This window comes from Podarcis bocagei (assembly GCF_964188305.1).
Source record: "Podarcis bocagei genome assembly, chromosome: 2".
NCBI classification, from domain to species: Eukaryota; Metazoa; Chordata; class Lepidosauria; order Squamata; family Lacertidae; genus Podarcis; species Podarcis bocagei.
The window spans coordinates 13,688,605-13,712,964 of NC_138126.1; the positions used below are offsets into that span (position 1 = coordinate 13,688,605).

At 47.1% G+C, this 24,360-nt stretch overlaps 2 protein-coding genes across 4 annotated transcripts; both read left to right on the top strand.

Moving 5' to 3' along the window:
* Window positions 1–706: 706 nt before the first annotated feature.
* On the top strand, window positions 707–19,676 carry LOC308580536 (uncharacterized protein). Of its 3 annotated transcripts, none has more exons than XM_081182326.1 (5): window positions 707–948; window positions 1,741–3,018; window positions 16,015–16,138; window positions 16,368–16,865; window positions 18,074–19,676. In XM_081182326.1, exons 2-5 carry the CDS (start codon window positions 2,221–2,223, stop codon window positions 18,718–18,720), a joined length of 2,067 nt encoding a protein of 688 aa, XP_081038452.1. In that variant the 5' UTR covers window positions 707–948; window positions 1,741–2,220; the 3' UTR covers window positions 18,721–19,676. The 3 variants fall into 3 exon arrangements, with proteins under 3 accessions (XP_081038452.1, XP_081038450.1, XP_081038451.1); XM_081182324.1 differs by lacking the exons at window positions 707–948; window positions 1,741–3,018 and adding exons at window positions 12,409–12,579; window positions 14,436–15,371; XM_081182325.1 differs by lacking the exons at window positions 707–948; window positions 1,741–3,018 and adding an exon at window positions 13,923–15,371.
* On the top strand, window positions 3,464–6,976 carry LOC308581101 (uncharacterized protein). Its single transcript, XM_081183575.1, has 2 exons — window positions 3,464–3,571; window positions 5,027–6,976. Exon 2 carries the CDS (start codon window positions 5,371–5,373, stop codon window positions 6,145–6,147), a length of 777 nt encoding a protein of 258 aa, XP_081039701.1. The 5' UTR covers window positions 3,464–3,571; window positions 5,027–5,370; the 3' UTR covers window positions 6,148–6,976.
* Window positions 19,677–24,360: the final 4,684 nt, after the last annotated feature.

The following is a 24,360-nucleotide window of genomic DNA, read 5'->3' on the forward strand; positions in this document are numbered from 1 at the left end:
GTTTAGATCCCACCACCCTTCCATTTTAGACACGCGTACGTAAAGGTTAAAACCACCGAGTTCCTTTCCGATTCCTGGAGAGACCACGATACAGAGTCGGGGGGAATGTAGTTTAAAACACCAAGGGCTACAGTTTTCATGTTTTTCAAGTGGCAATTCCGATTGCATAGGAACCCGTGCGAAGCACGTGCCGCTGCAGCGCTTTGGCTCTGCAATCATCTCGCTCTCTAAACACACGCAAAATAAAATCAAGTTTCTAGCAATTGTGGAACCTGAGATACGAGGCAAGATGTACGGGCACTGTCCTCATTTTGTGGGGCGAGAAATTGGCCGGCTTCCCCTTTTCAGTACTGCCTCCACCCCCCAAAATCCCTGCAGATGCCCATTGAGCACCCGCTGCTTCTTCACCCGAAGTTGTTTCCAGACTGCGAATATTTTGCAGTGTGTGGAGGGGGAAATTCAGTTACAAACCTGCAAATTCAGGGTGCACAATTAATGTTGGATTTGGCGCTGTTCAGCAACAATCCCACTCACCCCCCGGCAGATATTTTTACAATAAGGAAATTGAGTGCAAAACACACTGGGATGTGTGGGGATAACGCGTTGACCCGGCGGCGAATGACAGGCAGAAATTCAACCGGTGCTACCCCTTTTAGCCACCCTCAAATGGAGGGCTCTGCTTGGGAACCTGAAATGAAGATTGGGTGGAACTCTTGGGTTTCCCCCAGTGCATTTTTTTTTGCAGTGAATAGATTACAGTATCTGAGAATTCACTTCCTGCCCAACCACCCACATCACTCAAACCCCACTTGACCCCCCCCCCCCCGGCTGGTGGCAAACTGCCTTTTGAATTACTTCTCTTTTTAAAGCTTGGAGGAAGACACAGCTGCAAGGAGAAGATTTCTTCAGCCAGGAGGATAAGTGCAGCTGTCAAGTCTGCAGGGAAAGGTGAATTTAACATTGTTGTTAAGAAGGAGCGAGGCAGTGGCAGCAAGATCAGGGAGGGAATAAAACTGCAGGAGGGGCAGGGTGGACCGAAGCAGGGCTGAGGAAACCCAGTATTGTCTACTCTCCAGTGGGTCTCCAGAGGTTCAGACAGCAGCTTTCTCTGCCCTGCCTGGAGACTCCCGGGATTGAACCTGGGATTGCTCTACCGTTGAGCTACAGCCTGCTCTTAGAAACGTTGGTCCATCTACCTTTGTGTTGTCGTACTTGGGACCTTATGCATGTAAACTGATCCCCACACCACCAAGCTGAAGAACACAGGGCTCTGCATTTTATAGAGTCAGAAAATTGCCCCTACTATCTCAGTATAGTCCACACTGACTGGCAGCAGCTCTCCAGGGTTTCAGACAAAAGACCTCTGCCAACAGTACCTGGGGACGGAACCTGGGACCTTCTGCATATACCATTGAGCTGCCCCGCACTTCCCAGTTTATCTCCCCTTCCAAATCTTATATAATAATAATTTTATTATTTATACCCCACCCATCTGGCTGGGCCTCCCCAGCCACTCTGGGCGGCTTCCAAAAAAAAATTAAAATACTATAATACATCAAACAATACTATAATACATCAAACAACTATAATACATCAAAACAAATCTTAAAGCAAACATGCCCAAAGGGGTGATTGCGGAAAAGTGAAGAGGTGACACAGTTATATACTTTGGGAGGTTGCTATACAGCAGGGATGGATTAGCTTGAGGCTTATGAGACCTCCTTTGTTTCCCCCCACTAGATTCCCCAAGACCCACTCACTGGAGCCAAGTGTGAAAAAGACCTACCGGGTATGCTTCAAATCAAAGAATTCTGAGCCTATCCATCACCACACAAAAAGACTCACTGCTTGGCGATTCCCTGGAATTTGCAATTCTAGAAACCAGGAACGTCTGGACTGTGGCTGCATTAAAATTGATTGTTCTGAGTGAGGTGGAAAGCTCATTTCTGAACATTATTATAATTAACAATTAGTCGCTGTTCTCAGAAAGGTGAATGCAAGGCAACTTGCAAAAAGGATATTCTCTTGTGCATCTATTTCTCTCTTCCTCCTACCTCCCTCAAAACCCACTTTAGCAGAAACACCTGTCTGCAACACCTTCAGTTTCTATGCTTTCCTGGAGGACTCATTTACAGAGAGATTCATGGACCTTGAGGAGTGACTTTAGATGAAGAAAACCCACCAGAGGCTGGGAATGCCTCCTCACATCTGAACAGTTCAATGGAGACCTTGAGAGTGGAGGTGAACATGTCTGTGGATGAAGGGGCAGCAAAGACCCCAGGATTGCAGAAGGGAGAGCAAAACACCCCCAACGTCAAATTGTGGACAGATCTGGGGGGAACAAAAGCCCCACACCTTGTATGCATCAAGGGGATTGGAGAATCACAAGCTATGGTCTATCCACGGCAGGTGAAACGTGAACCAGAAGAGGAGCTTCAGGAACGCTGGGAAGCCCAGTGGCAGGAGTTCCTCAAGACGTTGCAGGCCCCTCCCTCAAGATGGGGGAATCATCAGGTATCAGAGGGGCCCTCCCCATGGGAGGATGCTAAGGCCTTCCTGGCCTCCTTTGAGCAAGTAGCCTCAGCCTGCCGGTGGCCTCTGGACAAGTGGGTGACTCTGCTCTTGCCAGCCCTCAGCGGAGAAGCTCAGCAGGCCTTCAGCAGCCTCAGTGCCCAGGACAGGGGAGACTACGGGAAGGTGAAGGCGGCCATCTTGCAAGGGGAGTCCACTTTGAGGGAGAAGCAGCGCCAGCACTTCAGGCAGTTCTGCTACCAGGAAGTGGAGGGGCCCAGAGGCGTTTACGGCCGGCTGAGGGAACTTTGCCGCCAGTGGCTGAGAGCGGAGAGACACACCAAGGAGGAGATCTTGGAGCTGCTGATTCTGGAGCAGTTCCTGACCATCCTGCCCCAGGAAATGCAGAGCTGGGTGAGGGAAAAGGGCCCAGAGACCTGCACCCAGGCGGTGGTTCTGGCAGAGAATTTCCTGCTACAGCAGAACACAGTGAAACAGGAAGGAGAGGTGAGGGGAGTTCGATGAGGGTCATACTGCTAGTCCTGGAATGTGGATTCAGGAGAGAGCTGATACTTTAACATTTGTAATTTTTGATGGACAACAATTCTGTCGTCCCCTGTTGTCTGTAGTGTATCACTGTCCCAGAAAAGACACCCATCCTCTCTGATTTTAGTGGCTTAGCAAGAGAGGGCAGGAGAGAGATTATTGTGACAAGAGCTAAGAGCAGCACCAGCTTCTTCTGCTTTGTGCCACAGTGTCCCACCTAGGAGAGGAATGAATCCCAGGCCAGCCCACCTGGCTGTGCCCCTGCAGGGGTCTCCATGTCTCCTGCCTGGGGTCCAGAAATCTAGAGCTGAGGAGGAGATGGGAAGTACTAGCATGTCTGGGAGCATCTTCTCCTGTCCTGAATGGTTTTTCTGATTTCTGTTTCAGGGGCAGTGGCCCTTGGGACTGGCTGTGAATCCCTCGGAGGCAGGCTTGGTTCCACCACCAGAGGCCCGGGAAAGGCAGCCATTCAAGGAGCTCAAGCAGGAGCAAGGTGAAGAGGCAAGCTTGTTTGGTAAGGATTCATTGTAATCTAATTGCTGAATGTTAACACGCTGGGGGTGAAGACTCATTCCTATTTCTGTAGCAGAGTCCCTGTCTCCAGCATTCTAGAGCTACCTGATGAGCATAAAAGGGGAGCTTTTTAACGACTGACCAGAATTTGATGGCTTTGTTAATCTGGGCCATGACTCAGTGGCAGAATTTTTGCTTTACATCAGAAGTTCTCAGGTTCGGTTCCCAGCATTGCTACATACCACAAGCTAGCTATGCAAGTGTTTGGATTTTGTTCAGATTAAGGTCTTTTCTGAAATAAAAATTGATTCAATTTAGACTATATAGTCTTACCTTGGGTTACAGACGCTTCAGGTTGCATGTTTTCAGGTTGCACACCGCGCCGAACCCGGAAGTACTGGAACAGGTTACCTCTGGGTTTTGGCGCTCACACATGCGCAGAAGCGTCAAATTGCGACCTGCGCGTGCGCAGATGCGGCGCTGTGGGTTGTGAACGCTGCGGGTTGCGAACGTGCCTCCCGCATGGATCACGTTCGCAACCCGAGCGTCCGCTGTAGAACACTTTGTTATAATAGTCCATACACCCTTCCCTTCTTAGTATGTTTTGTTATTGACTCAGTAAATCACATACTTTTTTACTGGCAATTGTGACAACTTACAATTTTTAAATCAATTTTTATTCCATTTATTCCCCTGTAACCTGTTGTCATGATTATTACTGTACTTCGATTTATATACTCTCCGTTATCAAAAGATCCTAGGGCAGTGTACAGCATTAAGAACACATTTTACAGAGCATCAATAATAAAAGCATTATAAAAACACAATAAAAAGCATAGCAATAGACAGCATAATACTAAAATAAACATAATAGCAGTCCCCCCTCCCCCTGGTTTAACAGGCCACAGATTATTTAAAGTCAAGGTGCCTGGGTAAAGATGAATGGGTTTTCCTGGTGCCTAAAGACAAATATGGGACGCAGGTGGCGCTGTGGGTAAAAGCCTCAGCGCCTAGGGCTTGCCGATCGAAAGGTCGGCGGTTCGAATCCCTGCGGCGGGGTGCGCTCCCGTCGTTCGGTCCCAGCGCCTGCCAACCTAGCAGTTCGAAAGCACCCCCGGGTGCAAGTAGATAAATAGGGACCGCTTACAAGCGGGAAGGTAAACGGCGTTTCCGTGTGCGGCTCTGGTTCGCCAGAGCAGCGATGTCATGCTGGCCACGTGACCCGGAAGTGTCTTCGGACAGCGCTGGCCCACGGCCTCTTGAGTGAGATGGGCGCACAACCCTAGAGTCTGGCAAGACTGGCCCGTACGGGCAGGGGTACCTTTACCTTTAAAGACAAATAACGATGTTGCCCGGTGAGCCTTTCTGGATAGAGCATTCCACAGTCAGGGAGTCATTATTAAAATGCAATAAACAATTACTTATACAAGACATGTGACTCTGTTTATTCCTGCAGGTGATGGGCAGGTACATGAGAACCAACTTGATAATCTTCAGCAGGGTGATTCTGAGGTACCAGCAGACGCATCACTGCAAGGAGATGACAACTTCCATTATTGCAAAGAGGGAAGAAGCCTTGGGAGTCAGGAGGGACTGGAGAGCAAGTGGAGAACCAAACCTGAGAAGTGTTCAGATGAATCCGTTCCTGTCAATGAAGGTAACTTAGATCAGGAGGAAACCGGAGCCCACCCCAAAATCCACCGCTGCCATTGTGGAAAAAGTTTCCGTTGGAGCTCAAATTTCAGGGTCCACGAGAGAATCCACACTGGAGAGAAGCCGTATAAGTGTGCCGAATGCAGGATGAGTTTCCGTAAATCTGCACAGCTCAAGGCCCATGAGGGAATCCACACTGGTGAGGTGCCCTTCCGGTGTTCCATGTGCCAGAAGAGTTTTACAAGTGGCTCAAACCTTGTTGCCCACGAGAGGATTCACACTGGAGAGAAACCGTACAGGTGTACGCACTGTGGGAAAAGTTTCCGCCAGAAAGGGACCCTCACGACACACGAGAAAATCCACATTGGAGAGAAACCTTTCAAATGCTCAATCTGCGGGAAGAATTTCCGTCAGAAGGGCACATTGACAACGCACGAAAAGATCCACCTGGGACAGAAGCCATATAAGTGCTCCGAGTGCGGGAAGAACTTCCGGACCTCTGCGGACCTGAGAGTCCATGAAAGGATCCACACTGGAGTGAAACCATATCAGTGTGCCGTGTGCCAGAAGAGTTTCACCGACGGCTCAAACCTCATTACCCACGAGCGAATCCACACAGGAGTGAAACCATATCAGTGTGGGCGCTGTGGGAAGAGCTTCTGTCAGAAGTCAGGCCTTATGACACACGAACGAGTTCACACCGGCGTCCTCCCTTACAAGCGCCCGGTTTGTCAGAAGGGTTTGGCCGGTGGCGCAAGTGGAAGCTCGTGTCAGGAAACGAATCCCGGAGACAAATTGCATATGAGTGCTGATTGTGGGGAGGGCTTCAGTGACATAGGGCATGTGAGAAGAGAAGAGCCAAACATCAGAGAACAGCTGTATGGGCTATTGGAAAAGAGTTCGGATGGAGCATCGTCCTTCTGACACTAGAGAGAATCCAGAACGCAGGGAAGCCATTTGTGTCGAGACAGTGGTGGGGAGCCTTTGGCCCTGCAGATACTGCTGAACTACAAATCCCATCATCCATGCCAACTGGGTGTGGTGGGAGTTGGAATCCTGCAACATCCAAAGGACCACAGGTTCCTCACTACTATGTTAAGGCTTTGTTAAAGGGTTAGGTCAGCCTTCCCAACCCAGCACCTTGTAGATTAAACTCCATTCAGACCCAGCAACCATGGGCAAGAGTTGGGGATGATGGGAGTTGTGATCCAAGAACTTCCAGAGGGCACCAGGCTGTGGAAGCCTGGCCAGTAAGGCAGGGTTGGGAAACTTGTGGCCTTTTAGATGGTGTTAGACTACAGACTTCCCTCTGCCCCAGCCAATAGTCAGAGGTGGCCTGGAGAGCCCACAGGTTAACGCCTTCCTGCCACAAGCATTTGGAGCTTGGCTATGAGATAAGTTGCATGAGTGCTCTGACTTTGGAAGAAGGCCCCAATGGACAGCTGGTGCTGAGGAAGCCTGAAGATGAGTATCTGATCTTCATAAAACTCACAGAGAATCCCCAAAGATTTGGAGCCCTTAAACCCACACAGAGTGGGTCTGCTTTAGTCAGACTACAGAATTTTCTGAATGTTTACACAAGAGAGGAACCTTTATATTTAAAAAAAGTGACTAAAGTTCAATGAGAGGCTTGCATGCTAGTGATAGGACAATGTACGTTTGGTAGGACTGGGAAGAAGTGTTGACTGTGACTAACATTTTCAAGTTTCCAATTCATGTATTATTGTCTCGATAGGGAATTGTGTGCAATTAACTTCCTTATGGCTGTCTTGGCTTGGGGTGGGTGGGACAGGATCCCTTCCACTAGGAGCCCATGCAAGTGGTAGGAGCCAGAGAGCACTTACATCCACCCAGCCACAGACTGGACCTGAATTGGGAACGGTACCCATGGAGCCTGGCCAGTTAAGGCAAATGGGGCCCACCAGCCTCAGTTTGCCCTCAACCAGCCATCACCAACCCACCTTCCTTATTACAGCCCGTCCAGTGGATAGCCCTGGCTGTCAGCTCCCTCCTCCTTAGTTTCCGTGTTGTGAATATAGAACTCAGCAAGGAGGAGGACAAAGCAAAGCTAGAATTAATTGGCTGGGCCAGTCATCGTCTCTGGTGCACCTAGTGTTGGGCTCCCTGCTTCCTGCTCCACCAGTCCCAATGAATGCCAGCCACTACCAACGAGTATTTATAAACTTTTTTTCATAACCTATTAGGATTTAGGGGTGAGCACGGAGGTGGCAAATTTCACTGATGACGCCAAATTGTTTAAAAGGTAAAGGTAAAGGGACCCCTGACCATTAGGTCCAGTCGTGGCCGACTCATCTTGTTTTATTGGCCGAGGGAGCCGGCGTACATCTACCGGGTCATGTGGCCAGCATGACTAAGCCGCTTCTGGCGAACCAGAGCAGTGCACGGAAACGCCGTTTACCTTCCCACTGGAGCGGTACCTATTTATCTACTTGCACTTTGATGTGCTTTCAAACTGCTAGGTTGGCAGGAGCAGGGACTGAGCAACCGGAGCTCGCCCCGTCGCAGGGATTCGAACCGCCAACCTTCTGATTGGCAAGTCCTAGGCTCTGTGCCTAGGACACAGCGCCACCCGCGTCCCTACCAAATTGTTTACAGGTGATTAAAAACAGAAAGGGATTGTGAAGAGCTTGAAAATTATTGATCCAAACTGGGATCAATTTACACTGATGGGATCTGAGCTGTCGATGACTGGCAAGGAATGGGACCTTGAGGTCATGGTGGAAAGTGCAATGAAAATGCCAACCTAGAGTGGGAAAAAGGCAAATTCTATGCTAGGAATCATTAGGAAAGGAATTGGAAATAAAACTGCCAAAGTTGTTATACAAATCTGTGATGGAAAAGGTTCAGAAAAGCGAAACCAAAGTGATCAAGGGGGTGGAGCAAGTCCCTTATGAGGATAGGTCTGGGTCCTTTTCGTTTAGGAAAAAAAGGCCCTGGGGGGAGCGCAGTAGAGGTATATAAAATTATGCACATTGTGGATAGAGAGAAGTTATCTCCCTCTCTCATAATATGAGAACTCGTAGTCATCCAAAGAAGCTGAATGTTGGAAGATTCAGGAGTAGCAAAAGGGTTAAGTTCTTCACCAACTTGGACTGCTTTAAAAAGGTAGGTTGAATTCATGGAGGATAAGCCTGTCGGTGGCTTAGCCAGTCATGATGGCTCTTTGGTACCTCTATAGAATTTGAGGTAGTATATGTCGTGAATACCTGTTGCCAAGGGAACAAGAGTGAGAGGCGCCTGATTGGCCACTGTGGGAAATAGAATGTTGGGCTATATTGAGCTAGCAAAGGCTTTTCTTATGTTCTTAACCCATTCAACCCTTACCCAGCCCTGAATTTCTGACAACAATGGTGCATTCCGTATGCTGTATATGGAAATGATGTGTGTTATTCCTTGTGTTCAAAACTTTAAAAAATAAATATGGCCCATTTTCAAGCTGAATTTTCTTTCCTAGAAAATTTACTGAAGCACTCTTGTTGCCTCTGATTTTTAAGGACAACCTGACAGAGGCAGACAAAGTGTCCCTCAGAGCTAGTTCTTACGGGGCAAACCTGTGTCACTTCATTTATTTTTGAAATTTCTATACTACCCTTCATCAAAATACCATTGGATAGTGTTTTGGGTTTATGCCCACACCTACACCTGCACACCACACATTCCTAAAATTATTTGTAAGTCATATGAAATTACAATAAGAGCTATGAAAACATCAATAAATACTGGTTGGTGAAAATTGCAATGCTTTGTCTCAATAACACTGCTTCTAGGAGATGTCTAAGAGAAGACAACATGATTCCTGCTGAACCTCTACTTAGCAGGGAATTCCACAGGGCAAGGCCTGCCACACTGAAAGCTCAGTAGAGGCATCCATCCATCTTGGGAGCCGATGAAGGAGTGCTCCTTTGAGGGTGAGGTCAAGCTGTTGGAAGGTCGCAGCTCCTGTTGTGGCTCTAGAGATGATATGGGAGAGACATGTTTTGTTGCAGCTGGGGAAGATGAAGACGTCCAGTTGTGCTGTTGCAGATGCACCCATAGTATTTCTTTGCACTCCTCCCAGCCGTCATTTCTCCTCTGATCATTGCTATGGATACACAACTTGACTGCCTCCAGGCACTGCAGTCTTCTGCAAGCGATTCCCACAGCGGGGCAAAAGGGAGCATGTACGCCATATATATGACAACCATTGTCAGAAACTCAGATATATAAGCTAGGTGCCAAATGACTCCTTAAACCAAGGTTACAGTCACCAGAACAGAATGTCTGCTTGCCATTTTTTCAAATGATGGACCGACACCGGTTGATTCTCAGATAAACATCTGACTAGTTCAGATGACAACTTTGAGCTAGGTTAAGAACACTGAGAATTTAAAGAAGAAAAGTCACTTGATCCAGGGACAGTCCACGTATATATTTGCCTATTCCTACCTCTTTTTCTTAATGGTGACACGGACCATACATAACATGAGAATATTCTTCACAGCTGTGGGCAGGGCAGTGGGGTGGGGTAAATGAAGACAAGCTACAACAATTAACTATAATATTGTTTACTGCTCCTGTGCAGGCTGCACAGGGGGGGAATCATTCTTATTGTTCAGATAGAATTTATCTGATAGAATTCTACAGGATGTGGTATTTGTGTGTGAAAACTGAGGATCCAATGATCTCTAGATGATGCAGATGTCAGGCAAATAGCCAAGTGCGAAATGTGCCTGTTGCCTGGCTAAATTCTTATCAACACACACACACACACACACACAGAGAGAGAGAGAGAGAGAGAGAGAGAGTGTTTCATGAGTTTGTGTGTGAGTAGGCAGAGATCCAAAGGAAATGAAATACAGGAAAATGCACAGATTGTTAGGCCATTCACAGCAGCAGCTCAAAAACAAAAACAAACCAGTTCCAAGTTCACATAGCTAAGATGCAGCTGCAACATGTGCTTTTTGAAACAACCGATAGGGATGGGGGAGGCTTCCAAAAAACAAGATACATTCAGCCCAGCCTCTCCACCCAGAAAGCAGCTGAAGGGTTAAATCCTTAGAATTCCACTCGGATTCCTAGCAAGGCCTGGAAACCTGAGAAATCTGATGCACTGAAAACCCCAAAGGGCTGCAGTTTTTATGGTTCTCCAGCAACATTTCTGACTCACAGTTGCAGTTGGCAGAAAAGCAGGAGGCAATTACCTAGGAATTAAGGTGTTCTTTTCTATAAAGGTCTAACATAGCAGACAGTTTGAAATGAGCAGAGAAAAGAAAAAAGTACAACACAAACTTGGCAAGGCTGATTCTACCCTCCAAACGTCTCTTATTTCTGGCATATTATTTGGAGCGAAGAGTTATACAAGAAACCCCCGTAGGGAAAAGCTCTGTCAGATTTGACATTTTCTTATTCATTTTTCTTTTGAATAAAATTTTTATTAAAAAAAGAGGACATTTTCTGCTCGTTCTTCCTATGCTCAACAGGAACCAGGGGGGTAAAAATAATTTGGTGGATGCGTGAGAAAAATCCTGGTTGGATCAGCAGGACATAGGCCACCATAGTCCAGCACCCTGTTCTCACGGTGGCCAGATAGATGTTGCACTAGAGAGAATCCAGAATGCAGGGAAGCCATTTGTGTCGAGACAGTGGTGGGGAGCCTTTGGCCCTGCAGATACTGCTGAACTACAAATCCCATCATCCATGCCAACTGGGTGTGGTGGGAGTTGGAGTCCTGCAACATCCAAAGGACCACAGGTTCCTCACTACTATGTTAAGGCTTTGTTAAAGGGTTAGGTCAGCCTTCCCAACCCAGCACCTTGTAGAGGTGTAGAGTCCAGGGAAGCCTGGACATGAGCCCAACAACCAAGCCCTCCCTCCCTGTGATTTCCAGCAACTGATATTCAGAGGCAGAACAGAGCCCTCCCAAGCTAGTAGCCATTGCAATAGCGGCTGGTGCTCCCTGGGGAAGAAGGCAGGGAGCCAAAACAGCAGCCAAAGCCACTGACAGGCAGAGGCAACTAATTCTAGTTTTGTCCCTGGCCCTCTGGAGAGTTGCACAAGTGCAACACTGACACTGAGACTGAACGGCAGGACCAACCCCTGGACTGGTTATGAATTAAGAAGGCAGGCAGGTGAGGACTGGCAGACCGAGACCATTATCCCCAATGGATTTTATTTATTTATTTATATTTACTGCATTGATGATATCCCACCTTTTTCTCCAAGGAGCTCAATGAGAAGGGGCACCACACGGTTCTCCCCCTCCTCATTTGATCCCCACAACAACCCTGTGAGGTAGGTTCGGCTGAGAGAAGGCTGTGGCTGGTCTAAGGTCTCTCAGTCAGCTTCATGGTTGAGTGGGGATTTGAACCCTGGTCTCCGAAGGTCCTAGTTTGATGCTCTAGCTACTGCGCAACACTGGATCTCTGATATCGCTATTTCATTTTTTTAAAAAGATAATGAGGTGGTTTGCAACAAAGACACACAAAACCATACAGTGAAAACCATGAAAAAATGAAAGCAGTAATCAATTACAGTAGTACCTCGGGTTAAGTACTTAATTTGTTCTGGAGGTCCATTCTTAACCTGAAACTGTTCTTAACATGAGGTACTACTTTAGCTAATGGTGCCTCCTGCTGTTGGAGCACGATTTCTGTTCTCATCCTGAAGCAAAGTTCTTAACCCAAGGTAATATTTCTGGGTTAGCAGAGTCTGTAACCTGAAGCGTATGTAACCTGAAGCGTCTGTAACTCGAGGTACCACTGTAATCATTGTGCAAAGATGCATTCTTATTTGCCTGCACAGGCCTGGCGGAGTAGAAAAATTTTCAGCAACGCATTTAAAAGCTGAAACCTTTGAAGTTGTCTCAGCGCTCTGTGATTCTATATGCTTTAGTGGAGATCCCTGCATTGCGGGGGGTTGGACTAGATGACCCCTAGGGAACCCCTTCCAACTCCGTGTTTCTCTCATCCCTTTTGGAGCTGTCCAAGTTGGTGGCTGTGACCACATGGCGTGGGTGCGAATGACACTGTGCTGTGCAAATGAGGTTGTTTCTTTAGCCTGTCCCGAAAGAGACTTTTTCACCCTTCCTGCCTGATTTATTTTGAAATAAGAACAAGGAAGTCCACGGAGAACCGGAAATGAAGGCTCTTGCTTTGGGTTTTTTGTTTTTTTAAAAAAATACTTGTTTCCTTTCAAGCACCTATCTCTTTGTGGTAAACAAAGGGCATCCACTTCCTGCTCCCTCCCCTCTTGCTCCCCTCTGGAGGGAAACTGGCTTTTGAATATTTTCTTGCTGCAGAGAACAGGCTGCCAAGCCAGGAGAGAAGTGTGCAGAAGTGCCAAGGCTGCGAGGGAGAGGTGAGTGAAAATGGGGGCGGGGGGGGGAGAGAGACCTTAAAATGGGAGGGGGCAGGAGGAAGCTGCAGTTGGATAGAGAATGCAAAATTGCAGGAAAAACAATGAAACTACTGCTGCAATCCCAGATCCTGGGAGAACAATAGGGCAGCAGCAACAAGATTCAACCTCTCTCCTAATAATAATAATAATAATAATAATAACAATAATAATAATAATAATAATTGTTTATACCCTGCCCATCTGGCTGGGTTTCCCCAGCCGCCCTGGGCGGCTTCAAAAAAAGTATTAAAACAGTGGTTTGTTAAACATTAAAATCTTCCCAAATCAAACCAATTCTAAAGAACGATGTGGGGAACTTGTGGTCCTCCAGATGTTGTTGGACTACAACTCCCATCATTCCTGACTATTGGTTGTGCTGGCTGGGGCTGATGGGAGTTGGAGTCCTAATAGCATTTGGCTGGCCCCAGGGGTTCCCCGCCCCCAAATCCCTGCTGCAAAGTGCATGCTAGTGCAGAAGTGGAAAGATGTCACAAGTGTACACACTAAATCATAGAATCACAGAATTCTTGAGCTGGAAGGGATCCCAAGGGTCATCTAGTCTGACCCCCTGCAGTGCAGTAATTCTGTGCACAGTTGTCCCTGGGTGGGCTCAAACCAGCATCTTTCTAGAAGCTACATAAGGTTGCTAGGCGTTGCACAGATTCTGTTGCTGTGTCTAGGAACAGCAGCTTCAGCCTCAACTGTTAGCGCATGGTAGTACCACACCACTTAAACTACACAGGAGCAGGTTGTTGTTTTTTCTTCCACTGGTCAGTTGGCAAGCCTGAGTTGCCACCTTTTCTTCAGCTTTCCTGATTGGGCTCCTCTGCTTGCCGCCAACCTTAGATAGACATTAGACTAGAGTGAAGTTTTGCACTGAAAGAGAAATCTATTATTTGAGGGAATGCCTGTTTCTTCCTTGAGAGGTGGTGTGTTCCCCTTAACGGGAGGTATTTAATAGCAACCGCCTGTCAGGGAGACTGCTGTAGCTGCATTTTATGTCTTTCACTAATCAGGGAGTTAGACTAGATGAGAGGAAGAACCCTTCCGTCTCTGTGGCTCCATTCACATCATACATTTTAAAATAGGATTGTACCACTTTAAACAATCATTTTTTTCTGTCAAAGAATCCTGGAAACTGTAGTTTCTAAAGGGTGCTGAGAGTTGCCCCTTATTCATCTCACAGAGCTACAGTTCCATATTAGTATAAACAGCCCCTTTTCTTGGGAAACTCTGGGAATTGTGTTATCTGCTGTTAATATCGTTACCAGTGATGAGTTTATTTTGCATTGTTTAAGAATAAATAATCCATGTTAGAGTTTATTTCCTCTGAAACACAGTCATACCTCAAATTTATATTTAACCTCTGCAAGTTGCTCATACCATAACATATAATGGAAAGTGTGCCACAGTTCCATTGATTTATTTGCCCATCCTTCATTCTTCTCCATCAGTTCTGGGGCTATTTATATTGGCCTGTCTTTCTGGACAGTTGCAGAGAAATAATCCTGAAATAATGGATAAGAATCATCTTGAAATTCTGTCAATCTCGATTTGATTTCAGATGTGTGGAACACACTTTTCCAACAATAGTGTTGAGCTCGACACACCTTGCAACAGTAATAAAGCATTTGAAGATGATGGGTAAATAACATTAAAAGAAAGGAGCTGTCTCTTAGGACAGTAGTGTTTAGTCTGTTCTAAGCTCCTTGCACCCAGAGAGCTACCGTAGTTTATCAGGAAGGTCCAGACACTTTGTGAGGGCAGGAATATCAGTTGCTTTGCCTGTGGTTCCCATAAATCTTGTTCCCTTTCAGGAGAAGCCTGCAACACCCTGCAACTTATAGTTTCCTAGAAGACTGTAATATAGCAAGAGATTCATGGACTGTGAGGAGTGATTTAGAGAAAGCCCACCAGAGGCTAGGAACTCCTCCTTACATCTGAACAGTTCAATGGAGACCTTGAGAGTGGAGGTGAACATGTCTGTGGATGAAGGGGCAGCAAAGGCCCCAGGATTGCAGAAGGGAGAGCAAAACACCCCCAACGTCAAATTGTGGACAGATCTGGGGGGAACAAAAGCCCCACACCTTGCATGCATCAAGGGGATTGGAGAATCACAAGCTACGGTCTATCCACGGCAGGTGAAACGTGAACCAGAAGAGGAGCTTCAGGAACGCTGGGAAGCCCAGTGGCAGGAGTTCCTCAAGACATTGCAGGCCCCTCACTCAGGATGGGGGAATCATCAGGTATCAGAGGGGCCCTCCCCATGGGAAGATGCTAAGGCCTTCCTGGCCTCCTTTGAGCAAGTAGCCTCAGCCTGCCGGTGGCCTCTGGACAAGTGGGTGACCCTGCTATTGCCAGCCCTCAGCGGAGAGGCTCAGGAGGCCTTCAACAGCCTCAGTGCCCAGGACAGGGGAGACTACGGGAAGGTGAAGGCGGCCATCTTGCAAGGAGAGTCCTCTTTGAGGGAGAAGCAGCGCCAGCACTTCAGGCAGTTCTGCTACCAGGAAGTGGAGGGGCCCAGAGGCGTTTACGGCCGGCTGAGGGAACTTTGCCGCCAGTGGCTGAGAGCGGAGAGACACACCAAGGAGGAGATCTTGGAGCTGCTGATCCTGGAGCAGTTCCTGACCGTCCTGCCCCAGGATATGGAGAGCTGGGTCAGGGAAGGCAGGCCTGAAACCTGCGCCCAGGCGGTGGCCTTGGCAGAGAATTTCCTGTTGCAGCAGCAAAACACAGTGAAACAGGAAGGAGAGGTGAGGGGTGTTCAATGCTGGTCATTCTGGTGGTCCTGGAAGGTGGATTCAGAAGAGAGTGGCTGCCCCGATTTTTGCATTACTTGATTGGTGCCAATCCAGTTACAGCTCGGATGGTTAGATAAATGGCATTGGAACTGAAGAGATACTGTTGCCACTAGCATTTTAGATCAGATTTTTGCAGCTAGCTTTCTGGGGTTATGGTGGAGTCAGCTGGGATAAAGTTCCTCTATGGAAACAGGAATACAGGAATATACCAAGTCAGGCTTAGTACTGCTGACAAGTGACTGGCAGCAGCTGTAGAGATGACCCTCCTGCACGTTATATACCACTTTAAACAGCCATGGCTCCCCCCCCCCCAAGAATCCTGAGAAGTGTAGTTTGTTAAGGATGCTGAAGGTTGTTAGGAGACCCTATTCCCCTACAATTCCCAGAGTTCCCTGGGAAGAGGGACTGGTAGTTAAACCATCTGGGAATGGATTAATTCTGTGAAGGAAACACGGCATCTCCTAACAACATTCTGCATTACCTGTAGTCTCTCGACCAAGTGCAAGGGAACCCCGTACTGAGTGGATTTTTTGAGGAGAAACCAAATATTTGCCTCTCTTGGAGCACTAATGCCTTGATTTTTCTTTAATTGCAGCTTCAGATGTCTCGACCTCAGGGGAGCATAACGGCTGTGGATTCCTCTGAGGCCAGCCAGGTCTTGCCCTTGGACACCTGGCAGGGGCAGGTTTGCCAGGCCACTGAACAGGCAAGAAAAGGAGGTAAAGACACAAGGGGTAAGACTCAGGTTACATCAGAATGATGGAAATTTGATTGGGTTGTTGTATCTAAGGAAGTCATCCTGTTAGCGCAAGAACTTCCACCTGTGCCATGGGACTTCATCTGCTCTCTAGAGATGAGAAGGCCTGGGGGAGGGATAGAAAAATGGGGGGACCCAGTTTTGCTTTAATTTTAAATGTGACGGGCACCACATTCTGCTTATTCTTGTAGTTGGTGGGCAAATGTGCGAGAACAAGATGAAGGAGCCTTATCATGGATGTTCTGTGCAGGTGGCACCAGAAAAGCGCTCCTTAGGAAGAGGCGACATATTCCAGTATCACGACGAGGCCACAAGTCTTCAGATTTTGCGAGAGTCAGAAAAGGAGCAGGGAAAGGATACAACAAAGAGTTTTGCCGAAACCCTTTCTTGTTTGGAAGGGGGCTCTCAGAAGCAAGTGGCCACAGCCCAGAATAACACCCTGCATGGCAAGGGAGAAAAGGCCCAGAGTGACCTCAGAGGAGACTCCAGGTGGAGCTCAGACATTCGCATAATCCACCTGGTTGAGAAACCACGGCAATTGCAGTACCGAGTGGAAACCTTTGGTGAATGCTCAATCCTTGTGGCAAGCGAGAGAAGCCCCCAGGGAGAGAAGACACATAAGTGCACCTACTGTGGGAGGAGCTTCCGTCATAGGGCAAGTCTCGCAGCACACGAGAGAATCCACACAGGTGAGAAAATGGGTCTGTGTCAGGCTGAAAGCTGCATTTGCTGGGCAGGAGAACTCCATGGGTGCCTGAGCAGATCAGGGGCTGAATTGAAGGAAGTCCCCATTGCCATCCCTGGCAGATCCAGTTACAAGGATCTGGGGGTTTTCCCTGTCCCTGAAACCCATCCTTAACTGCATGGCCACAGGAATAGTTAATACAGGGCTAAGGTAGACTATTAGTCTCACTTGGTATAAAGTGGCTTAGCAGGTGTAAATCAATGGCTGGATACACACTGACCCATTTGCAACACAAAAATGTAGTTTTTCTCATTCCAGAGTCATTCATGCTTGTCCTCAGCATGCAGATGGAACAGGCGATTGCAGTCTTGGTATACAACCATGGCTACTATTTTTTAATTATTATTTAAATTTATTGGTTGCTTTGTTAACCTAGGTAACTGAAAGTGAATTACAATATATAAAAAGGCAAACACGTACATTGAAATGAGCATAAAAGAAAAAACAAAACAAAGACAATTTTAAAGACAATCCTGTTTTTAAAAGACAGGGTGAAAACATTCTGCCCGCTCAAGTTGGCCACAGATAATTAAGAACCAAAGGCCTGGCAAAAAAGACGTGATTTTGCCTGGTGCCTAAAGCTATGTAATGATGGTGCCAGGCAAGCCTCCCCGGGGTGAGCATTCTACAAGTGGGGAGCCACCACCAAAAAGGCCCATTCTCATGTTGCCACCCTCCAGATCTCCTGAGGAGGGGCACACAAAGGTCACGGTGATTCTTTTTCTTGCTCTGTTGTTGCTTTTCTTGTCTTGTGAGACCCTTTGGGCACATTTCTGTGGAAAAGCAGCATGCAAATTTAATGGGTCTCCTCTCAGTGGGACTGGTATTGGATGCAACATGATGTCTTCTTGTCTTGATGGCTACCTCAGGATAGGACTAGAACTAGATACAAACTAATAATTAAAATAATGTGGAAAACGGGTGAAGATACAGATTTTCCCTTCTTTGGGGTGGAGAACCTTTTTGCTTTAGTTGAGATTCCTGCATTGCAGGGGGTTGGACTAGATGACACGTGGGGTTCCTTCCAATTCCACAATTCTGTGATTCCATGTTTAAATTCAAGGAACAGGACAGAGATTTGCAGCTGTTGGGAACTCTTAGCCAGAGCAAGGATTTCACATCAAGGTTCTTTTTTAATATATACACATCCAGGAGCACTTGAAACCACGGGACATCGCCTTCAGCAGGAAAGCTCAGAACAACTGGAGCTAAGAGAGTTGAAAAGAGGCAAGGTTTCGTGTCATGGCAAAGAGGGAGTGAGGCCTGCGGGTCAGCAGGGGATCAGGCCAGAGAGGAACGTGGATGGAGCTCTTCCCAGTAAAGGAGGCGACTTGGGGTGGGAAGAGGGCAACGGTCACCAGAGGCTCCACCACTGCCATTGCGGAAGGAGCTTCAAGCACCGCTGCAACCTGAAAGCCCACGAGCGGACCCACACGGGAGAAAGGCCCCACAAGTGTTTGGACTGTGGGAGGAGCTTCGGCAAGGGTTCCACTCTCCGGGCTCACGTGAGGACTCACACCGGGGAGAAGCCGTACATGTGCTCCACCTGCGGGAAAAGGTTCACGACCAGGTCGGGCCTCCTGACCCACGAGAGAATCCACACAGGGGAGAGGCCCTATAAGTGCTCGGACTGCGGGAGGAGCTTCATCCAGAAGTCCTGCCTTCTGGCCCACGAGATAAGCCACAAAGGAGAGAAGTCGTACAGCTGCTCTGATTGCGGGAAGAACTTCGGGCACAGCTCAGGCCTTCGCGTGCATCGGAGAATTCACTTGGGAGGGAGAACCACGGAGAAGCTCTGACTGCGGTGGAACAAATGGACAGACAAACCATGGTTAAAGCAAATCACGGCTGAGTGTTAAATGTGCTAATGCGGTGTCTCTCTGGAGCTACAAATTTGTGTTGTTAAGGCAAAGGAGTCTTTCAGATATCAATAGGTGATGGGTGAGGACTGAGATCTGGCAGTTGAGGAGAACACAAAAAGCTTTGTTGAACCGGATTTACCCCCCTGATTCTCCCAGATAAAACCTCGTAGTTCTTATTTCAGCAGTAAACTGGTGTCTTGAGCTGTACCATTTCTGACGGTAGTAGGGAGCTCAATATGTTCAAATGCTTCACTATTAAAAAGAAGCAAACACCCTGCATCTAGAAAGCTAGTGTGCCAATGAGAATCATTTAAGCCCAGGCACACTAGTTTTCTATATGCAGGGGGGTTGTTTTTATGCATTCAGGAACATGAGTCCTCCCCCTGCAATCTGAAATGGTACTTCCCAGAGGCAGATTTACCCCCTTTAGGTGAACCAGACCACAGCTGGAATTGTGACAATTTGACAATTTTTCACATTGTATGGATGCTTTTTATTTATTTGCCCCTGAAGAAATCGGACACAAGAACTCCAACCCCACCTGCAAATATGAATGTAGAGGCAGAGCACTCCGCCTTCTTTGAATTGCTGTCGTAGATAAAATTTTATATGTATTTATTTTTAGTGAGTTGCTGTTCCAATTTGTATTATACAAACTGATCATTTTATTTTTCATGTTTTAAAAGCAAGGTCTTTGCACTTTGGGCCAAACAAACCCCAACACTAACAGAGTTAGCAATGCCAGTAACTAGCCAGCGACAAGACCTTGAGGTTGTGGTTGATAGTTTTGATGAAGACATCTATCTACCCAGTGTGTGCCACAGCTGTGATAAAGGCAAATTCCACCTTGGGAATTGTTAAGAAAGGAATTGAAAATAAAACTGCTGATATCATCATGCTGCTCTACAAATCAATTGTGGTAAGAAAAATACTGCTTCCTTTCCCTTATGGGGTATCTAAGAGCCCGTATAGAGTCCTTATGTAGGTTCTCTATCAGTAGGAGAAAATAACTGAGGCCAAACAGAGAGTATTGAGAAGCAAAGCAGCTAGTAAGCCTGATCTTTATTAAACTGTTGCAACAGGGTTCCCCACTCCCCCATGCAGGGGAGGAGAGGAACTCAGAACATTGGTGTGCAAGCTGTTATATAGACATTTGAAATTGCCTACCCTGTAGCTCAAGACCACCCCCCAAAACATCACAGCAGAAATTTGAGTGTGTTGCTTCTACCTGATATCTGATTGCCTTTTCTGGGTAGCCTAGTCATTCCTTTGAGATGGTAAATACTCAGTTCCTGAATCTCTTACACATATTGATAGTGTGCTCAGCTTAACAGATACTTGCCAGACTGTATTTACAGGGAGGTGTAAGCCCCTACAGTCCAAAGACAATTGGAAAGCTTTTCCCATTTCCTTCCTCCTTGCAGAGAAATATTTGAGGTCAATTTGGGAGAGTCAAAATGGCTTCAGAATTGCCCTCTGGCCAATAAAGCGAGATGAGCACCGCAACCCCAGAGTCGGCCACGGCTGGACCTAATGGTCAGGGGTCCCTTTACCTTTACTGTTTCAGACACTATATTTATGCATGTGTATTTGCCCTGTACATTTATGAACATTTATTCTATATATATGACCTTAGAATTCCTATAACACTATGATGAGACTGCATTTGGAATACCGTATATGTACAGCTCTGATCATCTCGCTTCACAGAAGGATATTGCAGAGCTGGAAAAGTTTATTTTTACATTTCTACTCCACCTTGAGCTACCCTAAGCTTGCACGCATGGTCCCCCCCCTCCATTTTATCTTCACAACAACCCTGTGAGGTATATTAGGCTCAGGCTGACTATTCCAATCTCACCCTGTAGGTGGCAGAGTGGGGAATTTGAACCCTGGGCTCCCAATTCCTAGTCCAGCCTTTAAGCAGTTTACCATGCAGGATCTTTTGCACATCAACACATTCAGGTTCCCCAGTCACAATTTATCTTGCACAACCAACTTGCTTCGCCATCAGACTTCACTGCAATAAGAAAAAGCGCCAGGAAACAAGTCGGATTATCGACCAGAGAAGAGTGTCTGCAAGGTTATTCATTACTCAAATGGTTAAATCCACCGAGTTTAGCTCCAGTTCCTAGAAAGGCCAGAGAGAGAGAGAGAGAGAGAGAGAGAGAGAGAGAGAGAGAGAGAGAGAGAGAGAGAGTGGAGGAGGCAGAGGAGGAAGAAAGATGACGATTGAATAGGAAAACTACTTCCTTGCCAGACCTTCTCCCATCGCGCCCCCTGGAGGTGGGTGGCGGAGTTGGTTTGTTCTACGACCTTTGCAGAAAAGGGGGTTCGCGTTGGAGCCTTTTAACAGATCTCCCCACCCCCAGCTGCAGTTAGCAGGGTTTGCATTTCAAAAGGCTGCAAGGAGAGGTGAGCGTGGAGGGAAAGGAAGGGGGTTTAAAGGGGAGCCTAGTAAGTTCCAGAGAATGGACAGCAGCAGCCCAAGAGCTGGTTGCGCAAGAAGGGAGAGAGACTGAAGAAGAGGAAGAAAAAAGATTCGTTGTGTGTTCAGATACTCTGGTTTCGTCGATTATCTGGCCTTTCACCCTGGTAAATCCACGTGTGTGTGTGTGTGTGTTTTGGGAAGGGGTGCCTTCATCATTATGATTGTAAAATAGTAATACCGGTACATTTCTGGTCAAAGCGTTTCTGCTCATGCAAGCCTATCCAAGATGCCTAGAATGCTTTAGTCGGCCTTTAACTACACATATTTTAATAAACAGCTTGATTTTTTTAAATCTGTTTTTGTTGTTGTTGACAGTTATCATCATCATTATTTGCAAACTCTTTAGAGGTTTTGGGTGCAATCCAGCAGTATGCAATATAGTTATTACTCATATCTTTATTTACTATCCCAGCTTCCTAACAGCTTGTGGTACCAGCTGCTTCCTGGTTGGCCACACAGAGAACAGAATGCTGAACTAGAGGGGACACTGGCCTGAAATAGCAGGGCTCTTTTTGGTTGTTGTGGCCCTCAGGCTGAAAAAGTGCCCCATCTCTGCTGCAAAGGGAGAGATCTGAGACATCCCTCTGCCCAGTCACCATCCGCCTCATTTCCTAGGGCAGGTGTCCAAGAGCAGAATCCCAGGTGACGATTTTAATATTTATTTATGGCACCATTTATATGCCGTTCCCAGGGAGTTCTCTGGCAGCCTACGATAAAGAGGTTCAAAGGCAGTCCTAACCTTGGATTTGATATCCCGCCTTTCACTCCCTTCAAAGCGGCTCACATTCTCCTTTCCCTTCCTCCCCCACAACAAACACTCTGTGAGGTGAGTGGGGATGAGAGATTTCAAAGAAGTGTGACTGGCCCAAGGTCACCCAGCAGCTGCATGTGGAGGAGCGAAGATGTGAACCCGGTTCCCCAGATTACGAGACTACCGCTCTTAACCACTACACCACACTGGCTCTCCAAGCATACAAATGTATCCTTAAGCATAGAAATGCAGCATAGCATTAAGCAACGTGGAAAAAACACGTTGAAAACTAAAGAATTCTCAACCAGCCCAAGCAGAACTCAAAACCCTTAGAGTTCCAAGTCCTGCAATCCCTTAAAGACTTTGAAACTTTATTTTAAAAAAAGCTGGGATGCTATATATCTTCACCCAACTCTGACTTGTGCTGTGTTCACATTACTGTCTTAGAACAAAATGAAGCAGTCTTCCCTCTGGCCCACATGATATGAATATCATGCAAATAGCCCTAAAGAGAGGTTTCAAATCTCAGAATAGTTGTGCTCTTTGTGCCTCTAGGCAAAAGTGCTGTTTTCAAGTGCTGCAAAAGAGGAAAGGACAAAAAATGCATCTATCCAGCCATACAGAAACACCTCTCTTTTCCTTTCATGCAACGAAAGGCTTTATAACAATTCAAGTCAGGCAAAAGCACTCAAGGAAGGAAAGGCCTCTGCGAGGGGTTGTGACTTAGTGGTCCTGAGGGCCAAACGGAGAGGTTTGAAGGGTCACTTTTGTTCCTGAGCCTGAGGTTCCTTACCCCAGCCTTGTCTTGTTGCTCACCTGGTGCTGAGCTGCCTGTCTTTCTGCAGTCAGACAAGTCCTTTTCTTTGCCCAAGATCAGGGGTCTGCAACCCGCGGCTCTGGGGCCGCACGTGGCTCTTTTACACCTTTGCCGCAGCTCCGGGGTGGATACTAGCAAAGGGGAGGAGGCGCATTGTGCGCCCCGACACTCCCCACTGTGGCGGGTGCTGTACTGGCTGTGACGTCGCATGGGGGCAGTGCGTGCGTTAGTCACGCACCGTCACGACGTCACCTTCCCGCCCGCCCGCCACATTGTAAGGGGCATGTAAGCTGGTCACTGCATTGAAAGGGGGCATGTACGCTGGTCACTGCATTGAAAGGGGGCATGTACGCTGGTCAGTGTTTTGAAGGGGAGTGAAGAACACACACACAAAAAAAGGTAACTTGTTAATTTAACGTTTATTTCTATGAGGAGGAGTAACTCTGAGGTGTCAAACAAAGAAATAATAAAAAGTGACAAAAAAGTTATTTTTATAATGACGAGTTTTGCGGCTCCCAGTTTTTCCTTCAGAAACGGGTCCAAGTGGCTCTTTTTGTCTTAAAGGTTGCAGACCCCTGCCCAAGATGTTTAGGTTTTTTAGATCCTAGCCTTTCATCTTCTGTGTCACTACTGCCTTTTGGCTGTTCTCATACTGTGGCGAGGCATTTTAAAAGACTTCAGCCTGACATGTGAGGTAATATTTATTCGTAAGAAATAAGCACCCAGAGCAGGATGTGACTCATATTATGATTCTCCCTTTCGTCCTGGGCAGGTTATGGACGGGTGCATGAGAATATGACGGAAGAAGCTTCAGGAGCAAGTGGATCTGGGAAAGATCTGAGTGAAGCTGCTCCCAGAGGATTGTTTGGATGTGAAGAAAGTGAAAGTTCATGATTATGGTGCCCTAAAGCCATGTGCTGATGTCAAAGGCAGCTTCCAACAGAGCTGAAATCATAAACACCAAATAATGCATACAGGAGAGGATAAATATAAGTGTTCAGAATGTGGGAAAACCTTCCGCCGGAGCACCAACCTTCTTGTACATGAAAGAACCCATACCGGAGAGAAACCATACGAGTGCTCCAACTGTGGGAGAAGCTTCACCCACAGCTCAAATCTTAGGGCACATGAAAAAATCCACGGAAGAGAAAAGCCGTATGCATGCACAGACTGTGGCCAGACCTTCTATCACAGCTCGAGCCTTACAGCGCATGAGAGAATCCACACAGGGGAGAATGTACACAGGTGCCCACACTGTGAGAAGGTCTTCACTCGTGGCTCAGTTTTTAGGAAACACATGAGAATCCATACAGGTGAGAAACCATTCAAGTGCTCAGACTGTGGGAAAAGTTTCTCTCAGAGGTGCAATCTAATTATCCACGGGAAGACCCACACAGGAGAGAGACCCTTTAAGTGCTCCGATTGCGGGAGAAACTTCAGTCGAAAATGTGACCTCATCGCACACGAGAGAATCCACACAGAAGAGGACCCATACAAGTGTCCACACTGCGGGAAAAG